This window comes from Malaclemys terrapin, chromosome 1 (genome assembly GCF_027887155.1).
Source record: "Malaclemys terrapin pileata isolate rMalTer1 chromosome 1, rMalTer1.hap1, whole genome shotgun sequence".
NCBI lineage: Eukaryota > Metazoa > Chordata > Testudines > Emydidae > Malaclemys > Malaclemys terrapin.
In genome coordinates this window covers 157,314,689-157,336,235 of record NC_071505.1, presented here as the reverse complement: position 1 = coordinate 157,336,235, position 21,547 = coordinate 157,314,689, and the positions used below count along the sequence as shown (strand labels likewise).

Below are 21,547 nucleotides of genomic sequence, written 5' to 3'. Positions count from 1 at the left end.
GGATTGGTCATGTAACAATTGCACTATTGTGTTCAAACAGCCTGCTAAATGGGTAGCCCTCCCAGATCCCAGCAGTAACAATAGAGTGTACCAGGAAGAAGTCAAAATATTTCATCAAAACCAAGTTATTAGTAACAAATACACCACAACCCAACATTTTTGGATTAACAGATTTATTTGAAACTGTACATGAGAATTTAGGGGCTATGCATCACAGCTACATTTGAGGATACCAGATTTCTCCAATTAACTTGTCTACAAGACATACTTTGTCAAACAATGTGATCAGATTATCCCAAGTTAGTTACATGGCTATGGAAGAGAATCACATGTGATGCAAGAACAGTTAGAGCAAAGAATGTAAGAACAAACTGGATTATTGTACACACTGGATCACTTTGGAAACATGAAATTCTTTCCGACAGAGCATGTTTATACAGCATCATTAGTAAACATTTTGCAATAATAGTCAATTATTCTTAAAACAAAACAATGTTAGCTTCAAATATAACTTGGCTATCCACTATGCTTATAAGGTAAAAACATAGGACTTAACTGTTGAAAGTATTCACCTTTAGTGAAAAATACATAGCAAAAGTATTTAAATTGAAATCAATGAGGGGTTTAAACTGATATTTAAGTATTTCACTGACTAGGGAGGGAGTTAAGCAATATGTGCTTAAGAACTTGCCTGAATCAGGGCCATATTTATTAAAGCATGTGAGGAAAATATATACACTGAATAGATAGGGATATTTCTCCCACTGTTAAGATGAAAGAGTCCTGTGCTGGTGCATGCATACAGGGCCTGATACTGTCCCCACAGATTTCACTGGGAGTAGGATCACGCTTAGTCATTTAGTTATGGCATTTCATTTCCTGTTAATAACTCTGATGGATGTATACAAGTGTCAGTGACAATTCATCTTCACTGTACTCTTTGCCCCCACAATCATACATAATGAAATTCATTTATTTGTACAAGCATAATATTAGAATTCAATGTGCAATCCACAATACAAAGTTCTACATTTGAAACACTTGTGTTTTTTTAGTTTACTTCAAGCAAATTACAAAGAACTACAGACTAGCATGATAATGCTACTGATTTATACACAGTACAGCATAAGACTGGAAAAAAGCTACTGAGAAATATAAATATTCTGCTGGCCTCTAAAATTAATATTAGTTTTTCTCCATAAGTTAATATTTGTGTTATTAAAAAACGAACAAACTTAACATTGTTGCCATTTATCTCATACCTATCTAAATACAAAAAGAAACCTTCAATACAATCGTCTTTGCCTCAAAACTAGTTAAACTGTTTAAATAAGTCAGCTTGCCACAGCTATTAAATCCAGGTATTCAGACACCTGGGTATGGAACATTCCCATCTGTTCAGAGGAATTTGAATTGTTAACATAACCCACTATATGATAGTGAACTAAATACTTTTGTTTCATAGAAACAACTCACATTTGCCTCCACAGGGCAAATGGTCTATTTACAGATACATTAGGACTGCCTAACTGACAGTGAGTGTACTGAACTCCAAAACACATGGAGTTTAATATGGTGAAGCTCTTTGCTGAACTGCCTTCCCCTTCAGGATACGTCGTATCTGAAGAAAAGAGAGAGAGAGAGAGAGAGAGACACAAAGATTAATATGCACCCTCCCATACTGAATCATTCTAAAGTCAGAAAAAAACAACAAACCCAAACTGATGTCCCCTTTTGTTTGCTAATAGCTTAGAGTCTGAGCCCATTCATTTCAGTGATTTACCTGAACATTAAATGATTTATGCCACTGTAAATGAGGTCAGAATTACTTAAATACTTGCTTAGATTATAAGCTTTTGTTATGAGCATCTAGCATAGTGGGTCCTAGTCCTGGCTGGGGCTTCTAGGTGCCACCACAATACAAATAATAAAAAAATCAAGAACTAGCCCATATTCATAAGTTTGGGCCTTATATGCTATGAAGTTATGACACTGGGGAGAAAAAAAAAGCTAAATATTGGTTCTACAATAAAAAGCTATGAGAGACAAAATAAATGCTACAAGTACCTTCTAGAATTCTGTGCATCTGACATGTTAAAACTACACATGATCCTGAACCTAAAAATTTAGATTTTAAAGGAAACTGTATTTTTAATATATTTTTTAAAGATTACTATTTAATTATTTAAGGGAATGCTCAGGGTAATTGGATTGAGCCAAATCTTGGTCCTACAAAAAACAGTCCCACTGTATTGAAGAGTCTAGAGGTGTACAAATATAGCAAATCTGCTGTGTGATTCAGAGATAAGCAAACTGAACTGCTAGACTCAAAAAAAATTCAATTCACATTTCTGAAGAGCCAACGACCATTCCTGAAACCAAGATCAGCCTATCACTGTCTACGCTACTAGCCTTGCGACTCCCCAAGCAACTTCAACTTTTAATTGCTTCAAGCTTTACATTTAGCATGTAGCAATTAGAAGAGCATTGCAATGAGGGGATAGGGCTATTGGAATACTCAATTGTCTTATTCAGAATGGTCACACTATTCTGCTCTCTTAGGAAAGAAGACAGGGAGGGTCTCATCTTAATGAGAACTCAAATGTGTTGATAGCTACGTCTCCCATCCAGGACCTCCAGTTGTATCAGTTGCCAACAATCCCAGGAAAAGGATTGAAAGAATTTGAAGGGGTTTTTTTTTTTTTTACCTGTTCTCCTACAGGGCCATCAGGAACCAGGTGAACTGGTTGTTCATTCTCCAAGTTTCTAGCACTTGGATCAGCTCCCTTTCGCATCAGCAGACGAACTGCATCCAACTGAGTCATCCGATACTGCAGGCTGGCAGCCACATGGAGTGCTGTGTTGCCATTGTAAGCCTAGTGAATCAAGAGAGTAACACTATTAAGGATAGGAAGGTTTATGAACCACAGTGTACACACAATGCCATTACCATACAACAACATTCTACTCTACTGCTGAATTCAAGAAAGATACCCTACCTTTGCGTTAACGAAAGAGAGGCAGTTGGGTAGATCCAAAAAGAAACGAATAAGCTCCAGATTGGCTTCTTCTGCTGCCAAATGCAGAGCCGAGCGACCACTTTTACCATCCTGTCCAAAAAGGAAAGCAAAAAACTTTCAGTATTACATGCTGGACATTTGGTGGTTCCACTGTGAGAACACAAACATACCTGAATATTTAAAACAAAGGGAAACAACACCTGCCTTTCCCACCCCACTGGTATTGTAATTCCGTGAACACCCTAAAAATTAATCCAAAATTAAAGCAGAGTTAATTCTTCTTAAAAGTAAATATTCCAGACCCTCAGCTGGCGTTAACATTGGCATAGTTCTACTGAAGGCAAGGGAGATATGCCAAATTTTCACCAGCTGACAAACTGGCCCACTATACACTTGAACTGGATACAGGATCAGCATTTAACTCAAATTCAAATGTCAAGAATGGTGCAAAACTAGTGTCTAGTTATTATGGATATATCACACTGCTTCCAATGACTTTCCCTTTTCATAAGACAGAATTACCAGCACAGCAAAAATTAGTTCATCTCAAAATTAAGCTGTCACTCCCCTCTCCCAATATGCATCGTTAGCACTGTCTGGCCTGAATAAATGTAATATTCCTATTCCAATCACATAAATTAGATCCTACTGTGCTTTGATGCTTTTTTTTATTAGCTCTGCTTCATTTGTAATAAGTGATTCTTTTCACTTGGACAGTTCTCTCGAGACCAGTCAGTCCCCAGTTAAGGAATTATTGCTCTTACTTTTGCTTCGACAGAGGCTCCCATTTGGATCAGAGCTTTGATGGTGTCCACCAGGCTCTTGTTTTTCAACAGAAGCTCTTGGACTTCAGGAGAGTGTGGCGGCTGACTGTTCCGGAGTTCGTGCACCACAGCGTTATGGGCCAGCACTGCACAGTGCAAAGCTGTGAACCCTTAAAATTAAAAAAAAAATTCAATGAGCAAACAGTAAAGAACCACTGGACAGGCAGCTTGTTTCAAAAGGGGCTCCCTTCTGTGGTTCCACTTTTCTGACTAACACCAGATGTCCTTGTGCTGCTCTGTGTTTGTGATGTCAGGGGTTAAACAGTAACCAGTTCCCGGCAGGTGACTAATGGAAGAACTGATTTTCAGAAGACTGTGTTATAAAATGTACTTTAGACCAAACTGTTAACAGAGCAAGTTTCAATTAAACAGCTTTCAGCTGAATTGATGGTTAATTCCTTTGCTCTGTATTCCTTATTCTTTCCTCGATATTCAGCCACACCAGTTATTAGATTAGAACTAGATAGATGTACGTTTTAAACATCTATCCACCAGAGTTAATGTGGAAGTAGTGCAGAATCCAAGAAAGTAAGTTCATAGAAACTAACAGTTTCTACTTGCTTAGGAAAACCTAGCTGATATGCCAATCACAATTATCTTTAGATGGGAAAGAAACACTTGATGCCCCTAGCTGTATTGCTTTTTGCCCAGTGTAGCATGTGTGTCAGCGGCTACGAAACACAAGACCCAGCAACTCTGGATTTAAAAAACACACACTCATAGCTGCTCACCATCATAGTTTGTCGCCTCAAGGGCCACATACTGACTACTTCCAACGGCTCCCTTCTGGATTGCCTGCAAAAGTGGGGATGAAGTACTCATTAGTTCAATCCAAAAGACATATTGGTAATTAAAGCATTTATGACACCTTGCTACAACAGTGTGTTGGGAATAAAAAAGGAAACAATAATATTAAAAGAGAATACTCTTTTTCCTTTCTTTTTAAATAAAAAGGTACTACAGGATTCCACAGTAATGGCCTAATACACTGTAGATCATCTTAGAGCAAGCTGCAGGTTTTAGGCCATTAGCGTAAGAGGTATATTTATAAAAGCTTGTTGACAATACTTTGGCAGCGCAGAGGACTGTTTTCAGAATCTTCTGGGAAGGGTCATACAAGACTGTAAAGCCATTAGGGATTGGGAGGAAGGCAAAGGGAAAAGCTTCACAGCCTTTCTGACTCTTACCTGAAGGACTTGGGAATGCCCCTTCTCAGCACAAACATGCAATGGCGTTCTACCCCAGCAGTCTGTGGTGTTCACTTGGGCCCCCAAGCTAACCAGGTCCTGGACAATAAGATGCTGATTGGCCGCTACGGCCACCTGAAAGGCACTCTGCAAATATTGAGAAAAAGTTAACATATTAGTCAGCTGTTATCTACCAGGAAATGGGAACTAAAAATATCCCCAATACAAAACTATTAATAAAACAATGTTTATGGACACTGGGAAGCTTGGACAAACAACTCCAAGAACAGAATGTTACTGGTTCTGGGTAATCCACTGAACTGGTGACAGCCCAAGGTGGCATGCAGGCTCAACCTCAGGTTTAATATTAACAAGCATTCCACCGCATTTGGATTAGGGCTTGGAAATGTAAAGCATTTGGAAGCACATACAAGAGGCTGGGACATGGAGAACCTCACCTGGCCATTATGTTCTTTAATATCCAACATGTGCAGAGCAGCCATCTTTCTGGCAAGAACATAGGAAAGAGCCCGTCGGCCCTGGGCAACAGCAATGTGAAGGAACCTGCAGGGAGGGGCACAAATACAGAGAGTTACAATTTAACTGTGCAAATGGGGGACGTAGCACTAGAGAAATACAAGTGCAGGATATATATGCTACAAGCATTCCACATTCAATGATGGCATGCAATTTGTGCTTTCGTTTTAATTCATGTAAGCAATGATCTACACCAGACTCTAGAACAGTGAAATCATATGGAATACTGGGTACCGGCAATATTACTGTACCACCTTTATTTAATAGGAGAAGCCATCACATTCTCAATATGCACCCACTGCTAATACGTGAAAGGAATCCCATTCCAACTGAACAATCCACAGACAGTCAAGCATAAACAATCCACACACTTCTATTTTAGCAGTGGTAAAATAAACAATACTCACGTGTCCCCATCCGAGTCTTTTGCAAGGATCTGCTCTTGAGAGATGTTGGCCAGTTTGTTCTCTTCCTGTTCCACTTGCCACTGAAAGAATGACTTGCCCAGTTGTGTCGTGTTTCTGACAATTCCTCGGTGTTGTAGAGAGACATTCAGAGTAGCCAGAGATGAATTGTGTCCATCAAGTGTACTACAGCTATTATTTGGTACTAGGCTGAAATTCTGAGCGTGGGCACTGACATCGGACTGCTGAGGGGCAGTGGCTAGAGGCTGGAGTATATTCTCCGAGTGTTCAGAATCATTCAAGAGAGATGCAAAACTTTGGGTTGGGCAATACGGCAGTTCATGGCTTTCAAAGACATTCTGTTGGTAGGTAGGGGACTGGTCATCGCCAGAAAATGGCCTATATTCCAGTAATGAATCCTGAGTATATTTCTGTGGCAAATCCTGGGTCTGTGAGGAAGAAAACTGGTAATTCTGGGGTGGATCCAGCATTTGTTGGGGACTATTCGCTTGGAAGGCTTGGTACTTCTCAGATGGGGAGAAAGCCTGTGCCCCTTGGATATCCTGATATCGTTCCACTGGTGAGTTATGGTTAGATATGCTGTGCAGCCAGCTGACCTGAACTGTGTTCAGAGAAACAGGATTTGACTCGTTCTTAATATTTATAATGTTTTGAAGCATGTCAGAACCGTTATCGTGTTTTGGTTCATTTTTATGGGCATCCTCCATGTTATCCATAGAGGTTGGTGTTTGTGGTGGTGTCTGGAGAAAAATTAAAACAAAAAAATATGTAAAAAATTTATTTAGCTGACCATTTCCTATTACACAAACCAAGTGGAAAAATAATTTAATGTTAAATATTATAGAAGTATTTACCAAGAGGTGAGAATGGAAAGTAGCTGGTCTTTTGTAACTGGGTCCATCACAGAGAGACTCATGAGCCTTTCTTTTACCACTATGAGCGAGTATGTTCTTCAACTCTGTTCAAAGAAAATGCATTTACAATCAGTTTTTAGGTTACTCTTGCAATCTACTTTGCAAATATTCTAAAATATTTATACAGGTATTGCGCAGAGGCATACAAAAGTAAGAACACTTGTACCTGTAAACTGTTCGTAGTTCATCAATCCTGCTTGTGCCTATGTAGAAAATAAGCACATTATTTAAAAAAAAAAGCCAAAACCAATTTAAAAGCAGCTCTTTAAATAATAATAATAATTAAAAAAAAAAAAAAGAGAGAGAAAAATGCAAACACTAACTATCCCCCTGTCCCTTAAAGCAGCCCTAACAGGTGATGGCCTGACCATATTTTCATTTTTTAATCTCCATCAGATTGGATGAAAAAAAATCCTTTATTTTTAAGCCTACTCTTATGAAAGAGTTCTACAGAATTTTAGAGAAAATTATAACCTTTCTATAGGCTTTTTGAACCATCTTATAGAATGTACCAGAATTATATCTGGGCTATAGAATCTGATACAGTGGTTCAAAAAAAACCTATACATTCTATTAAATCCCATAGGATCAGAGAAAATTCCGTTGAAACCCATCAGTTTCATCCCTATTAATTTCTATAGGGCTTTTCCATAAGAGAATCGCTCCTGAAGATTCTTATGGGATGTCCATAACAAAAACAAACAAAATCAAAATCAAGACACACGAAGATATTCCTCTCTCTGGGCTTCCCAATGTCTCATTTCCTGTTTCTGTCTATTGGATTGCAGGCTCCTCAGGGAACACACCACCCACCCACCTTCACTCGAGTCCTGTATAGCACTGAGCAGGCCATCAGCTCTGACAAGCAATTAAATAATAGTTCCCTTCTCAGAACGCCATGCCCCTCAACCCTTTCCAGAATTCTATCAAACTGCACAGTGAGTTTTCAGAGTTTCAAATGTAAGTGTGTGTTTATGTGTGCTCCATTTGGAAAATAAAGTTTTGTAAGCAAAAAAGACTTTCAAAATGTGTCTCTTTTTGCAAGCACAGTGAAACCACCTGCTGGCTTCTTTCCAATTACCTCCCAACCACAACCTCTTCCCTCCTCCTATTTTGGGAGAGAAAAATACCTCTGCTCATATGGATATCAGCAAGGAGCCAAATTTGGTTTTAGTGTGATCAGGTGGTACATCTGTTCATTCAGAGCTGAACTCACTTACGCCAGAGCTGAATTTGACCCATACCATCAAAAATACTGAATTACCTTGAATTCATCGGCAACATGGCCTGAGGGCATCTGTTTGTTGCTTCTAATGTGCAATAGGAGCTCCTTCACTGAATTTTTTACACGAACCCCTTGGAAAGGTCCTCTGTGCTGCTTTCCTCCCCCCATGTGGTGTTCAGCTGTTGAGAAACAAAACAAAAACAAAATTAATGTATCGGCACAATCCTGACCCAAGGAGGCAAATCAAGAAACAACTGTGGAAAATAACTTGAAACTCTGCTTTCAACTGAAAATGCAGACAGTCCTTTGACATAAAAATATATTGCACAGAACCTTGCCAGCCAGTGTTTCAGAAGAATATAACCTGTCTGAATTTTATTTCTCCGGAGTCTTCCAAACCCCAACTCTTATTGGTAAAGAAGCTGGAAATAACATAACACATCAGCATCATAGTGGCTAGAAGCCCCAGCCACAGAGCAGGACCCCACTCATAGGCACTGTACAAACGCAGGAACAAAAAAAACAAAAAAAACCTGTCTCCTGCCACAATCTATTACATATAAAAAAATACTAGATGTCAAAATGCTACAGGAGTCTGTATAATAATTTTCAGAATTACTTGTGTTTGTTATCTCCATAGTGACTGAAACTGAAGCTTTAAGAAAGAAAACTTGCTTTGTTAGAAGTACAATACAACTGTGACACTTCCGGCCTGACCTCTTCTGTCTCACATCCTCTTTAAAATTAAATCAGTTTTGAAGCTACAAAAACAGAAGTGGAAGACAGGAAATGATGACCTAAGGCATTCGACTTGCAAAAGGAAGTTATGTGACCTGATAAGGAAAGTACAGAATCTAGTCTATAAAAATCTATATACTGAAGTCTTAACTGGAGATCCAAATTTCCCTGGCCAGCAGGAGCTGGGATTTCTGTCTGGGAAAGAGGAAATAAAGGGCTTGAGTCAAAGACCACTGATGTCAAGTAGGAGTCTCTCTATGGTCTTCAAAGCACCTCATCCCAGCGAGCAGTCCAAGAGCCCCAGCTTTCCTTAACCAGAAGCAGGGCCTTTGAGTGGAGGTATGAAGAGGAAAACAGGCTGACAGGTCACTCCTACCCACAATGAAGATTTTTCGTTTTTAAAAAGACAATATAAACAAGATTATTAAGATTGTGCTTATATGGTTAAAAATGTTTTCAACAAACAAAAATCTTATGGAAAATAAATCCAACCAGATACAAATCAAACCTATAGGGGAAGGGGGGGGGAGGAGTTTAAGATTATTTGGGGAGGGAGGAAGGACATAATGCAAATACATCAAATAGTTAGAGTGTGCTACATTAAAATGGAGGAGCAAACATTTTCAAGGACTTGTTTTAAACCAACCACTGTAGATGAAACGCTGTTTCCAGATTGTACTGACATCCCAATACATACAGCGATAAGCACACAAATCTCCTAGGGCTAGCTTTTGATACCCTTACTCCACATGCAGAATTCCACTGAAGTCAATGGGATTACTTGTGGGGTAAGGTGCTACTTACCAGGAGTAAAGGGCATTAGAGTCTGGCCCTACGGGCCTCATCCTACTATGAAGTGCCAAGTGCCCTCCCCATCTACTGAGCAAAGGCTGTTGAGGGTGCTCTGCTGAGCTCACAGGATTTTGTCCTATAAAAGATGCACTAGACTAGAGGATGAATCATCCAGTGCAAAATATACAGTAGTTTCTTCCCCCACTTGAAGGGTGTTTTCAAAATGACAGTTCTTCTAAAGAACTTTCTTCCTAGCCTACTTTCAATTCTCAAACAGTTATGAATTCGCAGCCGTTCGTTTTCAAAGTATCCCTTGTTGTAACCAACTTGCTTTATACAGTGGTTGTACACACCCCTCCCCTCCTCACTTCAATATAAAATGTAAAAATTATTAAGGGGCAGCAAAGAAAAAAGGAAACAGCAGCACACTTGATCTTCTACCCATCACAGCTTCTTACATCTTTGGGATCTAGGTGCTATAGAAACACAAGGGATTTTAAGTGAGCATGAGCCTCTTTCCTCAGAAGAGGAAATAAGCCGCAGGAGACGCCTGGGAGGTACACAAGCGTCAGTTGCACGGCTGACTTTGAAGCAGCACTTTTCCCCTCGGAAGATCAACACAGCCCTGTGGCCAATCCAGCGCCCTTGCAATGCAGCCACCTCTGGGGCGGAGGAGGGCACGGCGCCGCAGCCGCACAGCTGGCTCGGCTGACTGCGGCCGTGCCCCTGCAGTGCCCGGGTGAAGGCTGAGGCTCGGCTTTGCCTTCGAGGGGCCCGTGTTACGGGCTGGCTCTACATCCCCAGGCTCGCAGCGGCTGCGGCTAATAAATAACCCCCGGGGGGGGGGGGCAAAACAACGGGGAGGGCAGCGCCAGCGCGTCTCTCTCCGGGGCAGGGCTGCGGGGGCCGGCGCGTACCTTGCAGGGCTTGGCGGACGCCGTCCAGGGAGTCCCTCCTGCGGCCGCCACTGCTGCCGCTGCTGACGGACAGCTCGGAGTCGGAGCCGGGCGACCCCGGGGCGGAGTGAGCCGGCGAGCAGCTGCCATCGCTGGAGTAGGGGGAGGCGCTATAGAAATAGGCCAGGTTGAGGGGGCTGCTCATGGAGCCGGAGTCGCCGTCGGCCGGCGCCTCCCGGTTGCTGTCCACGATCATAGTCCTCGGGGAGACTGGCGGGAAGCAGCAGCGGCCACCGCGGGCTGAGCGAGGGTGCCGAGGAGTGGGAGGCGGAGGGGGGGGCAGCGGCTCTAATAGCAGCCCCGCCCCGGCGGGGAAGCAGCGGGCGCGCAGGCCATTGGCCGCGGCCGGGCGTGATGCGCTGCCGGGGGCGGGAGTTCCAGTAAATGCCCAGGATTGGGCAATACCCCGCTGGCTCCGGGGCCTCGCTTGGTTAGCGCGGCCTGCCTGGTTTCAGCGCTTTGGTGGGTGACTCATTAGCCAGAAGCAGCACAGCCCACCGCTCCTACAGCAAGTGTTTGTCCCGCTCGGACATTTCGTGCTGGGTGGAGACGCTCCGGGCTGCTGAGTGTCAGAGAGTGACAACAGCCACATCCCTCGCCTGTGCACCGCTAATCATAACCGCATCAACCCACTGAGTCATGGGCTTGGGGGAACTTCGACTTTTGACCATCTGACATGACACTGGATACCACACAAGGATACATAAACAAACTGGGGAAGGAGGAAGAGGAATTACTTTTCATTACCCAAATTTTCTGTTTGCTATCAGGTGAAAGAGGAGGGTTGTTTGGAATGAACCATGTATTTAATCTGTACACTCAAATCTGACTAACTGTAGAAGAATTTGCAGTGTAAACTACAAAACAAAAGCAGCTACCATACAAACTTTTCACACCAATGTCAGAAACACAGTAGTCAAATAAAGCTTAAAATTCACATATTTCCATGAGCAGACTTATCGTGTGTGAGCATTCTTGTTGACTGCAGTAAGCCTTAAGTTTGCAAAATCAGGTCATAGATTTTATAGATGCAGCAAAATGATTTTTCTCCTTTCCCGAACCATGTACAATTCAACAGCACACTCAATAATGCTGCACTGATAGCAAGTAGCTATTGTCACTATTTCTTAGGTCTGGTCAACACTTCATCTTTAGGTCAACATAGCTATTGTGCTTAGAGATGTGAAAAATCCACAGACTTGAAGGCTGTAGCTATGTCAACCTAACGCTCAGTGTAGACACAGCTTGTTCAATAGAAGAATGCTTTGCTTGACCTAGTTACCATAGCTCAGGGAGGTAGTGTTCCTACAGCAATGGAAAAGCCCTGTTTCCATAGGCTGCATCTACAGCACCGTAGCTATGCCCCTATAGTCCCATAGCATAGACATGACTTTACTACAAAAGCGTGTGAGATCCTTTCACCCCAAAATACTCTTTGCACACTTGGTAACTGATGAATGACTCCCTAAAGTAATTTTCTGAAAACTGCTCAGACTTTACATATCTATAGCTGCCCTACACCAATAGGTCAATATTGTACATAGTACTTGAGTGTTACCTAGTTCTTTAGTGGTTAGGTGTGGGTGGGTGTTTTGTTTTAACTATTGTTGCAAATGGGTTTCCCTTCTCTTAAAAAACACACCGTAGTTTACATGTGAAGAGTATATAATCCAAATAATTAGATCATGTTGCAATTATCAATAACATTCTCATTAAAATGAGAAAATTAATTAAAAAAAACCTTTCACACAAAATCAAATTCATTATGTTATTTGTATTGTGGACGCTCCCAATGGTTCCAGTCAAGATCATGGCCCCATTGTGTTAAGCACTATAAAAACACATAAGAAGAGAAGAGAATATTCCCTGAATATTACCTTGGGGAAGTGGTTCTCAACCCACGGGCCGCTTGTGGCCCAATCAGCACACTGCTACAGCCCACGTGACATCCTCACGGCCCTAGAGGTTGTATATATATGGTGTGGATTTGGCCCACATAACACATACAGAGCTGCAGATGCAACCCACAATAGTAAATAAGTTAAGATACCTTAGAGTGATGACCTTTGGGTGAACTTAAGTGGAGCTCTATGTCCCATGAAGAATGTCACATAAAATCTAGCTTCAGTTTAATATGTTTTTTGTTTTGATTTAACTAGGGTTTACTGATTTTTCTATTCTATTTCTAAGCTTTTCTTCTCCGCTCTATTCCATAAAGGTATTTGAGGTCTAAATCCCTGTTGCTGTCCTAGCATCCAAAATCCACTCAAGGCACCACACTATGTTTATTAGTAGCTATTTCTACAGGGACATCTTATTTATTAGGCCCTCTGATAAAAGCCTATATTCAGCTAAGGTAGATTAAGGTCTTTCTAACTCCACTGAGCTCTGTAAACAAAAACCCTTTCTGTAACACATACCCCCATTTATTGCACAGGATCCGCTCGCTGGCTCACAGCAACCTTATAAAGGGTGTTGTCATTACCCAGTAACTTCCACATACATAAAATGACTGTTATGTTGCCACATTTAGATATTAAAACCATCATGCTAAAGGTCTTGAACATCAAGCAGGATCTCTGGTGGCTCCACTGGCGAAGACCCCAATAAACGTGTCCAGTATTGGAAAGTTTTCCTCGGATAGAGGACACGATAGTGGCACAAAGAGGCTGGAATATCTACTCCTCTGAGGGACCAACATAGAGCAAGCACAGCCAAAAAATCGGAGAGGCACTGGCAGGAGCATGAGGTCCAGTCAATGCAATAATTCAGCACATGCCACTACCAGCCTCCCCTGGTGGGGCTCTAACAGCACATTAATGCAACACAGCTCCACAGGGCAGGTGTAAATTAGGGTCAGAATATTAGACCCAGTTTAAATACAATCAAATAGAATTGTACCACCTTCATTTTCTGTTACTGAGTGCAACAAACTCTCAGGCAATGGATAGCTTCCCTAGTATAGAACCTCAAATGGGCTCATATACTCATCAGTTATAGGCTGTCAATATGAGGTGCTGGTCAAAAAAAATACCACTGACCCAGGACAGCAAGAGCCAATGTTGTTTTTCTGAACAAGTCATGCAGTTATGCAGTGTACCATTCATGCCAGCTAGTGGCCAAAGTTGGAAACAAACATTTTACTGAAACATTGCTTTAATAAACAAATTCACAAGTAAATACCCACACTTCCTTCTATAATATTTGGGCACTGTACAAAATGAAGCAGTGCATTATTATCTCCTTTAAAAGATATAACTTCTCCCTTCTTTCACTTTAAACTGCTGTCTTATACTGGTCAAATATTGGTGGACATAAGGTAGATCTGGTTTTACCTTGACTAGATGTTCCTGATCCCTGAAACTACTTAGACATGTAACAATTAACCAGTTAGCTTAATCATAGTTGCATGTCTCAGCACCACAGCACTCTTTAATAATGACAGTATGAATTCAGTTTAAGAGACATGATTTTGCCAGCCAGCTTTGAACCAGTGCTGTTTTACTCTTCATAACACAGATTCAAAAACCTCTGAAGCACTATAGAGCAACAATGTCGAGCCAGAATTTGGCCCCTGCTCCCAGAAAGGGAATGTAAAGTGGCCACAACCACCATTAGCAGAATATCCTCTGCAAGGAATGACATAGCACTGTTGTATATGGGCCTATGCTGCCCACAGCAAGAAGTACAGGAGTTATGGTAGGGATTCATGGGGGAGTGGCTGGAGGGAGTGCTCTTTGGTCTGGCAAATCTGGGCTGCAGAGCAGCACGTAAGTGTCTGTACAAGACTCCTGGAAGTTAGAGCAGTGTCTGGGGTTTCTCTAACTCACACTGGAAACTGCCCCAGACCCCAGAATCCAAGAGGCACAAAAACAGAATCGAGGAACCTTTTCCCTGTCCCTCCTGGCCATCATGCTCTGTGCTTTACCTCCCAAGAGCTTATAAACTTTAGATTCATATACACCAGTAAACTATGAACTGTTAGTGATAAGATTCCTTTATCAACATATTTCTGGGATGGGATCACCAGAACATTGCCTAAATTGTCTAAAGTGGAAATACAAATGTTACAATTGACAAACGTATTCCATTATCTAGGCAAATATTTGCTGTACTAAGGCTCCTGATGTAAATGCTCTTTACACTAGAATAAGTTTATTTAGCCTGGCGCAGCAAGCTCTTGGGCCAATTTATACAAATATAGCTGCCACACCCTTGTGTGCCGGAAGGATTTCTAAATAGCACTCCAAAATATAGTCAAACATAACATTGTACTTGTCTTTTGAATAGTATCACAGCATTTGGAGGCTAAAGCATATGATTATTTTCTCTTCAGAGACTACTCAGAAAAGGTAGATAAGTTTGCTTTAAGTTTGAACAAGGAGACTGAACAGCTCAGTGGATTGGAAATGGGATGTGACACCTTTTACCTCTAAAATCCAGCGTAGGGAACCTTGTATTGCTTCTGACTTCATTATAGTTGTTCTGATCCCTTTTTTGTGGATGGTGGTTTCCAGGGGTGTCAGCCTAGAACTAAATTGACTTCAAAAAAGATTGTGTTTGTGTGTGTTGTATGCTCATACATAATTCTTCATGTAAAAAGGAAAACTGGGAGTGCTCATACACAGGAAATATTTTAGGGTCCAAACCTGTTAGGTACAGAATGCCCTTAATACTCCTTTTTTCTTCATTGGGAGCTAAGGGTGCTCAGCACCTTGTGGGATCAGGCCCCTACTAAGGGCAAAAATGAAATAAGATTGGCCTCTCAGACTGTGGGCAAAACAGAACCAAGATCAGTAGGGAGGAGAAACATCAGAGCTCCTGTGCACTACGCAACTGCCATGCAGCTGATCTGAATTCTTTATAATAATGCTTTCCCATAAGCAATTTCTCCATACCCCTTATTCGCTGCTAGCACTCCTCCTCCACACACAAACTGCTGTAGGTGATCATCATTTTTCATTAGGTTCCCGCTCTCATTTCTACTGTAAGGGCCTCGGGGCAGGGACTGGTCTCTAAAGCAACACGCACAGCAGTGACACCATAATGTATAGATAATTAATAAGCAAAACGCAGATTTCCCCATGACAAAGAGCAATGTCACATCACCCGGAACGGATATCTTGTTCACTAGTGTGGGATACATACCACACGTGGCTGAATGTTTTGCTCACCAATTTTTACCATAGCATTTCACTTGGAATTAACATTAAGGCTAGGATTTGTAAACACTGCCTAGGTGTTCCAGAAAACACATTTTAACTTATTACATCTAGATAGTGTCTTAGGAACACACAAACACTTCACTCACCAATGAAATTAAGTCACCTTATGGAGTGGGCTGCAGCAGCTGTTTAACAAAGCACAGTATCACCATTCAACTGGCTAGGACTGGAAGAGGAAAAAAAGTCTTTATCCAATTGAAACGACATGGAGAATTTAGATAGGCAGAATTAGCTACTCAAATTGGAATATGGCGAGGACCCTAGGTTTCCAGTCTCACAACCCATATGCACTGCATTGCCTTGGTGTAATGGGTGAAGGGTAAGTTGAGGAGGAAGTCTTTCTTCTATGGACCTGATCCAAAGCCTACTGAATTAAGGGAGCTCCTGAGATTCAGTTGGCCAGCTTTCATCTATTAGTCTGCATGAAATTCAAGAAGCAGGAAATTTGATCATAACAAAGCTCCTAAACCAGGAGTCTCAAACTCAAATGACCAGAAGGGCCACATGAGGACTACTGCATTGGCCCAAGGGCCACATCACTGACACACACACACCCCTCGCTGCTCCTGGCCCTGCCCCCACTCCACCCCTTCCATGAGGCCCTGCCCCTGCCCCGTCTCTTCTCCACCTCCTCCCCTGAGCGCGCGGCTCCCTGCTCCTCCTCCCTCCCTCCTGGAAAGTGCTAAGCTCCACCAATAATGCACCTCACTCAAAGGACAAAGCACACACTTAGTTAGATTTACTTCTGTTAAAGCCCCCCCCCCCCACTGCACTGGGCTGCACCACCACTCCATCCCTGCTCTGCCTCCTCCAGGGGTGGCAAGCTTGTAGAAATTTTGGTGGTGCCCAGAACCTGCCCTCCCCCAAACTCCACCCCCATCTGCCTAAGGCTCTGAGATGGAGTTTGGGTGCTGGGTGCAGGCTCCAGGCAGGGGGTAGGGGGTGAAGGCTCTGGGATGGAGTTTGGGGATAGGAGGGGGTGCAGGGGTGAGGGCTGTGGGGCTGGGGATGAGGGATTTGGGGCACTGGAGAGGCTCAGGGCATTGGAGAGGCTCAGAACTAGGGCAGAATGGAAGGGGGGCACTAGGCCAGAGTACAGGGGGGCACTAGGACCCTGCGGCAGCAGGTGATGCCAGAATCCGGCAGAGCAGAGTGGAGTCAGCATGAGCTGCAGGCTCTGGGGAGGTGAAGGGGCAGCAAGTGAGCCCGGGGGAGGCGCGTGGGAGTGGCAGGCGCGGCCGGGGGAGAGACCCGGCCCCAAACATTGGGGAGCAGCAAGCTGGGAGCTTAGCTGCCACATAAAATAAATCCGGGGGGTGCGCGGGGAGCTTGGTGGGCCGCAGGGGGGGAGCTCCGTGGGCTGCATGCGGCCCACGGGCCGCGTGTTTTAGACCCCTGTTCTAAACCAATGCCAGTGAGCAGACAAAATTTTGCCATAGCAAGGAAAGTGTCAAACAGCGTGGTTAAAAGTTACATAGTACTGGTATAAACTGTATGTCTTGGGACCGATTTTGCCCTCAATTAAATTTGTGCTATCCAACTACAGAAGCAGTTTTTCCTCCCTTGGTGTTCACACCTCAACTGCTAGCAGAGCACCTCACCCTCCCTGATTGAACTAACCTCGTTATCTCCATACTGATTTATACCTGCCTCTGGAAATTTCCATTACTTGCATCTGAAGAAGTGAGGTTCTTACCCACGAAAGCTTATGCTCCCAATACTTCTGTTAGTCTTAAAGGTGCCACAGGACCCTCTGTTGCTTTTTACAGATTCAGACTAACACGGCTACCCGTCTGATACTCTACAGGAAGAATATATCCTATCCATGCCTATCACCAAGGTATCCAATCCCCAAACAACTACTCCAGGTAGCAGAACTCTGTCCAAAGAAGTATCAGCTCTCTCCAGCATCCAGACCATGTTTTGTCCTTTACAAGAGTCACTTTGCCCAATTCTGTAATACATTCCCTCACCTTCTGATAAGATGTGTGATACAATGGAATAGGATGTAGGGTTACCATTCGTCCGGATTTACCCGGACATGTCCTCCTTTTTGTTCTAAAAATAGCGTCCGGGGGGAATTTGTAAAACACTCAAAATGTCCGGGATTCCCCCCTTCCCCCGGCAGAGCAGAGCGAGCAGCTGGGAGGGCTGCAGGAAAGTCCCGGGCTGGATTCTGGAGCAGCTGTAGAGGAGCCGGATCCGCCCTGCATTCTGAGCCGGCAGCTCTCCCCTGCAGCCCGGTCCAGCAGCACTGTGCAGGGCCAGGGACCGGGTTTTGTTGTGCTGGGGAGCGCAGCCATGTGGCCGGCTCGGCTCGCACAGAGCCCAACACCCTGTTCTGAGCAGCAGGGTAAGGGGGGGCAGGAGAAGGGACAGGGAGGTTCTGGAGGGGGCAGTCAAGAAACGGGGGGGGGGCTTTTTGGGGGGAATGGAGAAAGTTTTGGGCAGTCAGGGTACAGGTAGGGGGTAGGGTCCTGGGGGGCAGTTGGGGGGGGTCTTAGGAGGGGGCAGTTAGGGGACAAGGAACAGGGAGTCTTAGGTAGGGGGTGGGGTTCTGGAGGGCAGTTAGGAGCAGGGGTCCCAGGAGGGGGCAGTCAAGGGACAAGGAGCGGGGGGATGGGGAGCTGGGAGTTCTGGGGGGGGGGGGCTGTCAGGGGGCAGGAGTGGGGAGAGGGATCGGAGCAGTCAGGGGACAGGGAGCAGAGGGGTTTAGATGGGTTGGGAGTTCTCGGGGGGGCTGTCAGGGGGCAGGAGTGCGGAGAGGGATCGGAGCAGTCAGGGGACAGGGAGCAGAGGGGTTTAGATGGGTTGGGAGTTCTGGGGGGGGCTGTCAGGGGGTGGGGAGTGGTTGGATGGGGCGTGGGAGTCCCAGGGGTCTGTCTGGGGGTGGGGGTGTGGATAAGGGTTGGGGCAGTCAGGGGACAAGAGGCAGGGAGGCTTAGATAGGGAGTGGAGTCCTGGGGGCAGTTAGGGGCAGGGGTCCCAGGAGGGGGCAGTCAGGGGACAAGGAACGGGGGGAGGGTTGGGGGTTCTGGGGGGACGGGAAGTGGGAGGGGCAGGGGCGGGGCTAGGGCGGGGCTCCTCCCGTCCTCTTTTTTGCTTGCTGAAATATGGTAACCCTAATAGGATGCTATGTAAGAGTCAATAATTTACATTAAGTGATAAGCCAGAGAAGCTCCTACTGGCCAATAAACTTTGTTTCAGTCCTCCAAATAATCAGTAAGTTCCCATTCATGATAAATATTTAGTTCCCTTCTTTATATGGATTTGTCTGCATTCTGTATTATGTATTATGACTTGCTACTCACTTTAGATTGCAGCTGTGTTGCTTCCGCTCTATCCTCCTGCAGTTCATTAGTAAATCACAAACGAAAATAAATTGTAGTGTAGCCAAAGATACTTGAAACACCTGCTTCCTAAAACAGATGCCTCATCTAATACTCTAAGCTTCTCTGCTTCATCCATTTTTACACAAGCCATGATAGTTACCAAAGGGGATTTCGGGTAGGATTTTCAAAAGCACCTAAGTATTTTAGGAACATGAGTCCCAGTGAAAATCAATGGGATTGTGCTCCTAAATTATTTAGGTGCTCTTTAAAATCCCACTCTTCACTTATGCTCCTTCACTCCTGATTGTCATCTGTTAACATTAGCCAAAATAATTTTTTTTAATATACCTGGCATTCCACTACAGAAATAACTGGACAATGATAGCACAAGCAATTTCCAAGGCTGTCCAAGGGGAGAAAAATAGTTATATGCCTTCTATTACAATTTTTAAATTATAAAAGTAAATAATAAAATAATAGTATACCTTCATGTCTGTAGAGCGATTTAGATATATACAGAATAAGCAATTACTTTGTTCCCCACTGGTAACCGATCCTCAATAATTACCACGTCTGTGAGAGAGAGAGAAAAGGATAGAGCAGTTTCCTCCGAGATGTAATAATGAGAAGCAGCAGCAGCAAGGAAACTCCCCTCTCCACACACACACACAAGCCCTACTCCCGCTAACTCTGCAGTCAAAAGAGAAGAGGCCGGACTCTATTTACAAACAGATCTGGTGTAACCTACGAGGATCTTTTTATTGCAGTGATTCAGACCCCAGTTATCTTTTGCAATGGTTAACAGGAGGTGGGAGATGGGGGAATGATGTGACACGCGCGAGAGGAAGTTGGGGTGGAGAGGGACGAGAGTGGTTACTTGGACTTTTTCTGCACTGTGGAAATTCCCAAGCAGAGTGAGCATCTCAGGGACATTCCCCGGCCTGAAGGGCATGCTGAAAAACCCGGACTGGCACGTTGCTGCTGAAGAGGATCGCAGCAGAGCCTAGGTCATTGTTACTGCAGGATCAGATCCCACTTCACTGGGAAATATTATTTTAAAAGGTCAATTCAAAACATTGCAACTCAGAGAGCAGGATTTCTTTCCTGGTGCAAATTAAAGTCAGCTCCGCAGGCCACGCTTTGTTTTTAATGCTGCTTCTTCAGCACTTAAGTAATCAAGAAACGTTTTACTTTCTTTCCTTTTCTTACAAGACACTTTGCGTCTCTGTTGCAGATGTGTTACTACTGCATAGTCACCTGCCTTTTGGCAACACTACTACTAAGGCTTACACCACCACCACATACTGCTTTGTACACATTAACTAAGTGTACAGCAATGAGACACATTGGCCAAATGCATCCCTATGGTAATTCCTTTGACTGCAGAGAAATTACACCAGGGATGAATCTGCCCCAGTGGGTCACAGCCTACCTTCTGTTCCACCTATCCATCCCACTGGCTTCAGAAGGGGAGTTTAGGTTTAACGGATATCTGTAATTCTCAGCAAATGAAGGCTTTGCATGATGAGCAACTTGCTAAATGTTCTACAGAATGAAAAGGTAGGTCCCCTTCATTAACCATAACAATTTTAATCAAATGTAAAATATCACCCACCAAAAGAGATGACTGTGATCTTCAGCACACTGTTGGTCTCCGGAGTATCCTAAGAGCAGATTGGATCAATCTATAAACTCGCACAGACACAAGCAGACAATCTATCCTTCCCCTGGTGATATATGCCAGGACTTGCTATACCTATCAAACACAGCAAGCAGGCCAGTGGAACCTGAATCTTAAACATCATAGAGGTAGCATCCCGTCATTAACCCCGCCCAAGCATGCTTATGATGAATATCAATGCTGGTTGCCAGCACCAAAAAGGTAAATGCATTGAACAACCTTCCCTTAGCCCCTCTCTGTGCATTTGGTATCATTGCCGCCTATTGCACTATAACGTGGATGGGAAGAACATAGCAGTAACCTCCGCCCCCGCCTGTCTGAACAAGCTGAAAGATGTACGAGATTACCTTCCCTTCCTAAAGGTGATCATTTTGAAACCGCCCCGCACCCCCCGCAGCCAGGAAGTGCTGCGTGGGTTCTGTTTTTTGCTGTTCTCAGAGATATTCTATCACTGGAAAACGGTCAAGAGATAATCTTGACGCGCTCAAACATTTTTCTTTGAAATAGGAGCTATTTGTTTCAAGAAGGTTCTAGTATTTTATTATTTATTAGCTGAATGGTGGTGATGGTAGGCTCAGGCCTGTATAAATCACAGAAAAATGCATCCCTGCCCAAATTATAATCCTTTTCACTCCTACAGTACCTTTCCAGGGAGGATCTTGAGGCACTTTCCAAACATTAATTACAGTAG

At 43.7% G+C, this 21,547-nt stretch overlaps 1 protein-coding gene across 1 annotated transcript; it reads right to left on the bottom strand.

Moving 5' to 3' along the window:
* Positions 1-162: 162 nt before the first annotated feature.
* NFKBIZ (NFKB inhibitor zeta) lies at positions 163-10,862 on the bottom strand. The gene is made up of 12 exons (XM_054045243.1): positions 10,580-10,862; positions 8,172-8,311; positions 7,074-7,110; positions 6,848-6,951; positions 5,976-6,733; positions 5,490-5,595; positions 5,032-5,178; positions 4,576-4,639; positions 3,785-3,954; positions 3,000-3,110; positions 2,709-2,876; positions 163-1,621 (listed from the first exon to the last, which is right to left on the bottom strand). Exons 1-12 carry the CDS (start codon positions 10,812-10,814, stop codon positions 1,568-1,570), a joined length of 2,094 nt encoding a protein of 697 aa, XP_053901218.1. The 5' UTR covers positions 10,815-10,862; the 3' UTR covers positions 163-1,567.
* Between the last annotated feature and the right edge of the window lie 10,685 nt (positions 10,863-21,547).

Coding starts and splice junctions, on each gene's coding strand:
- NFKBIZ (XM_054045243.1), bottom strand. CDS start 10,814: ATGATCGTGGACAGCAACCGGGAGGCGCCGGCCGACGGCGACTCCGGC. Junction 5,179..5,489: donor TTAAAGAACATAATGGCCAG/GTGAGGTTCTCC, acceptor CAATATTTGCAG/AGTGCCTTTCAGGTGGCCGT. Junction 3,955..4,575: donor TGAGGCGACAAACTATGATG/GTGAGCAGCTAT, acceptor TTTAATTTTAAG/GGTTCACAGCTTTGCACTGT.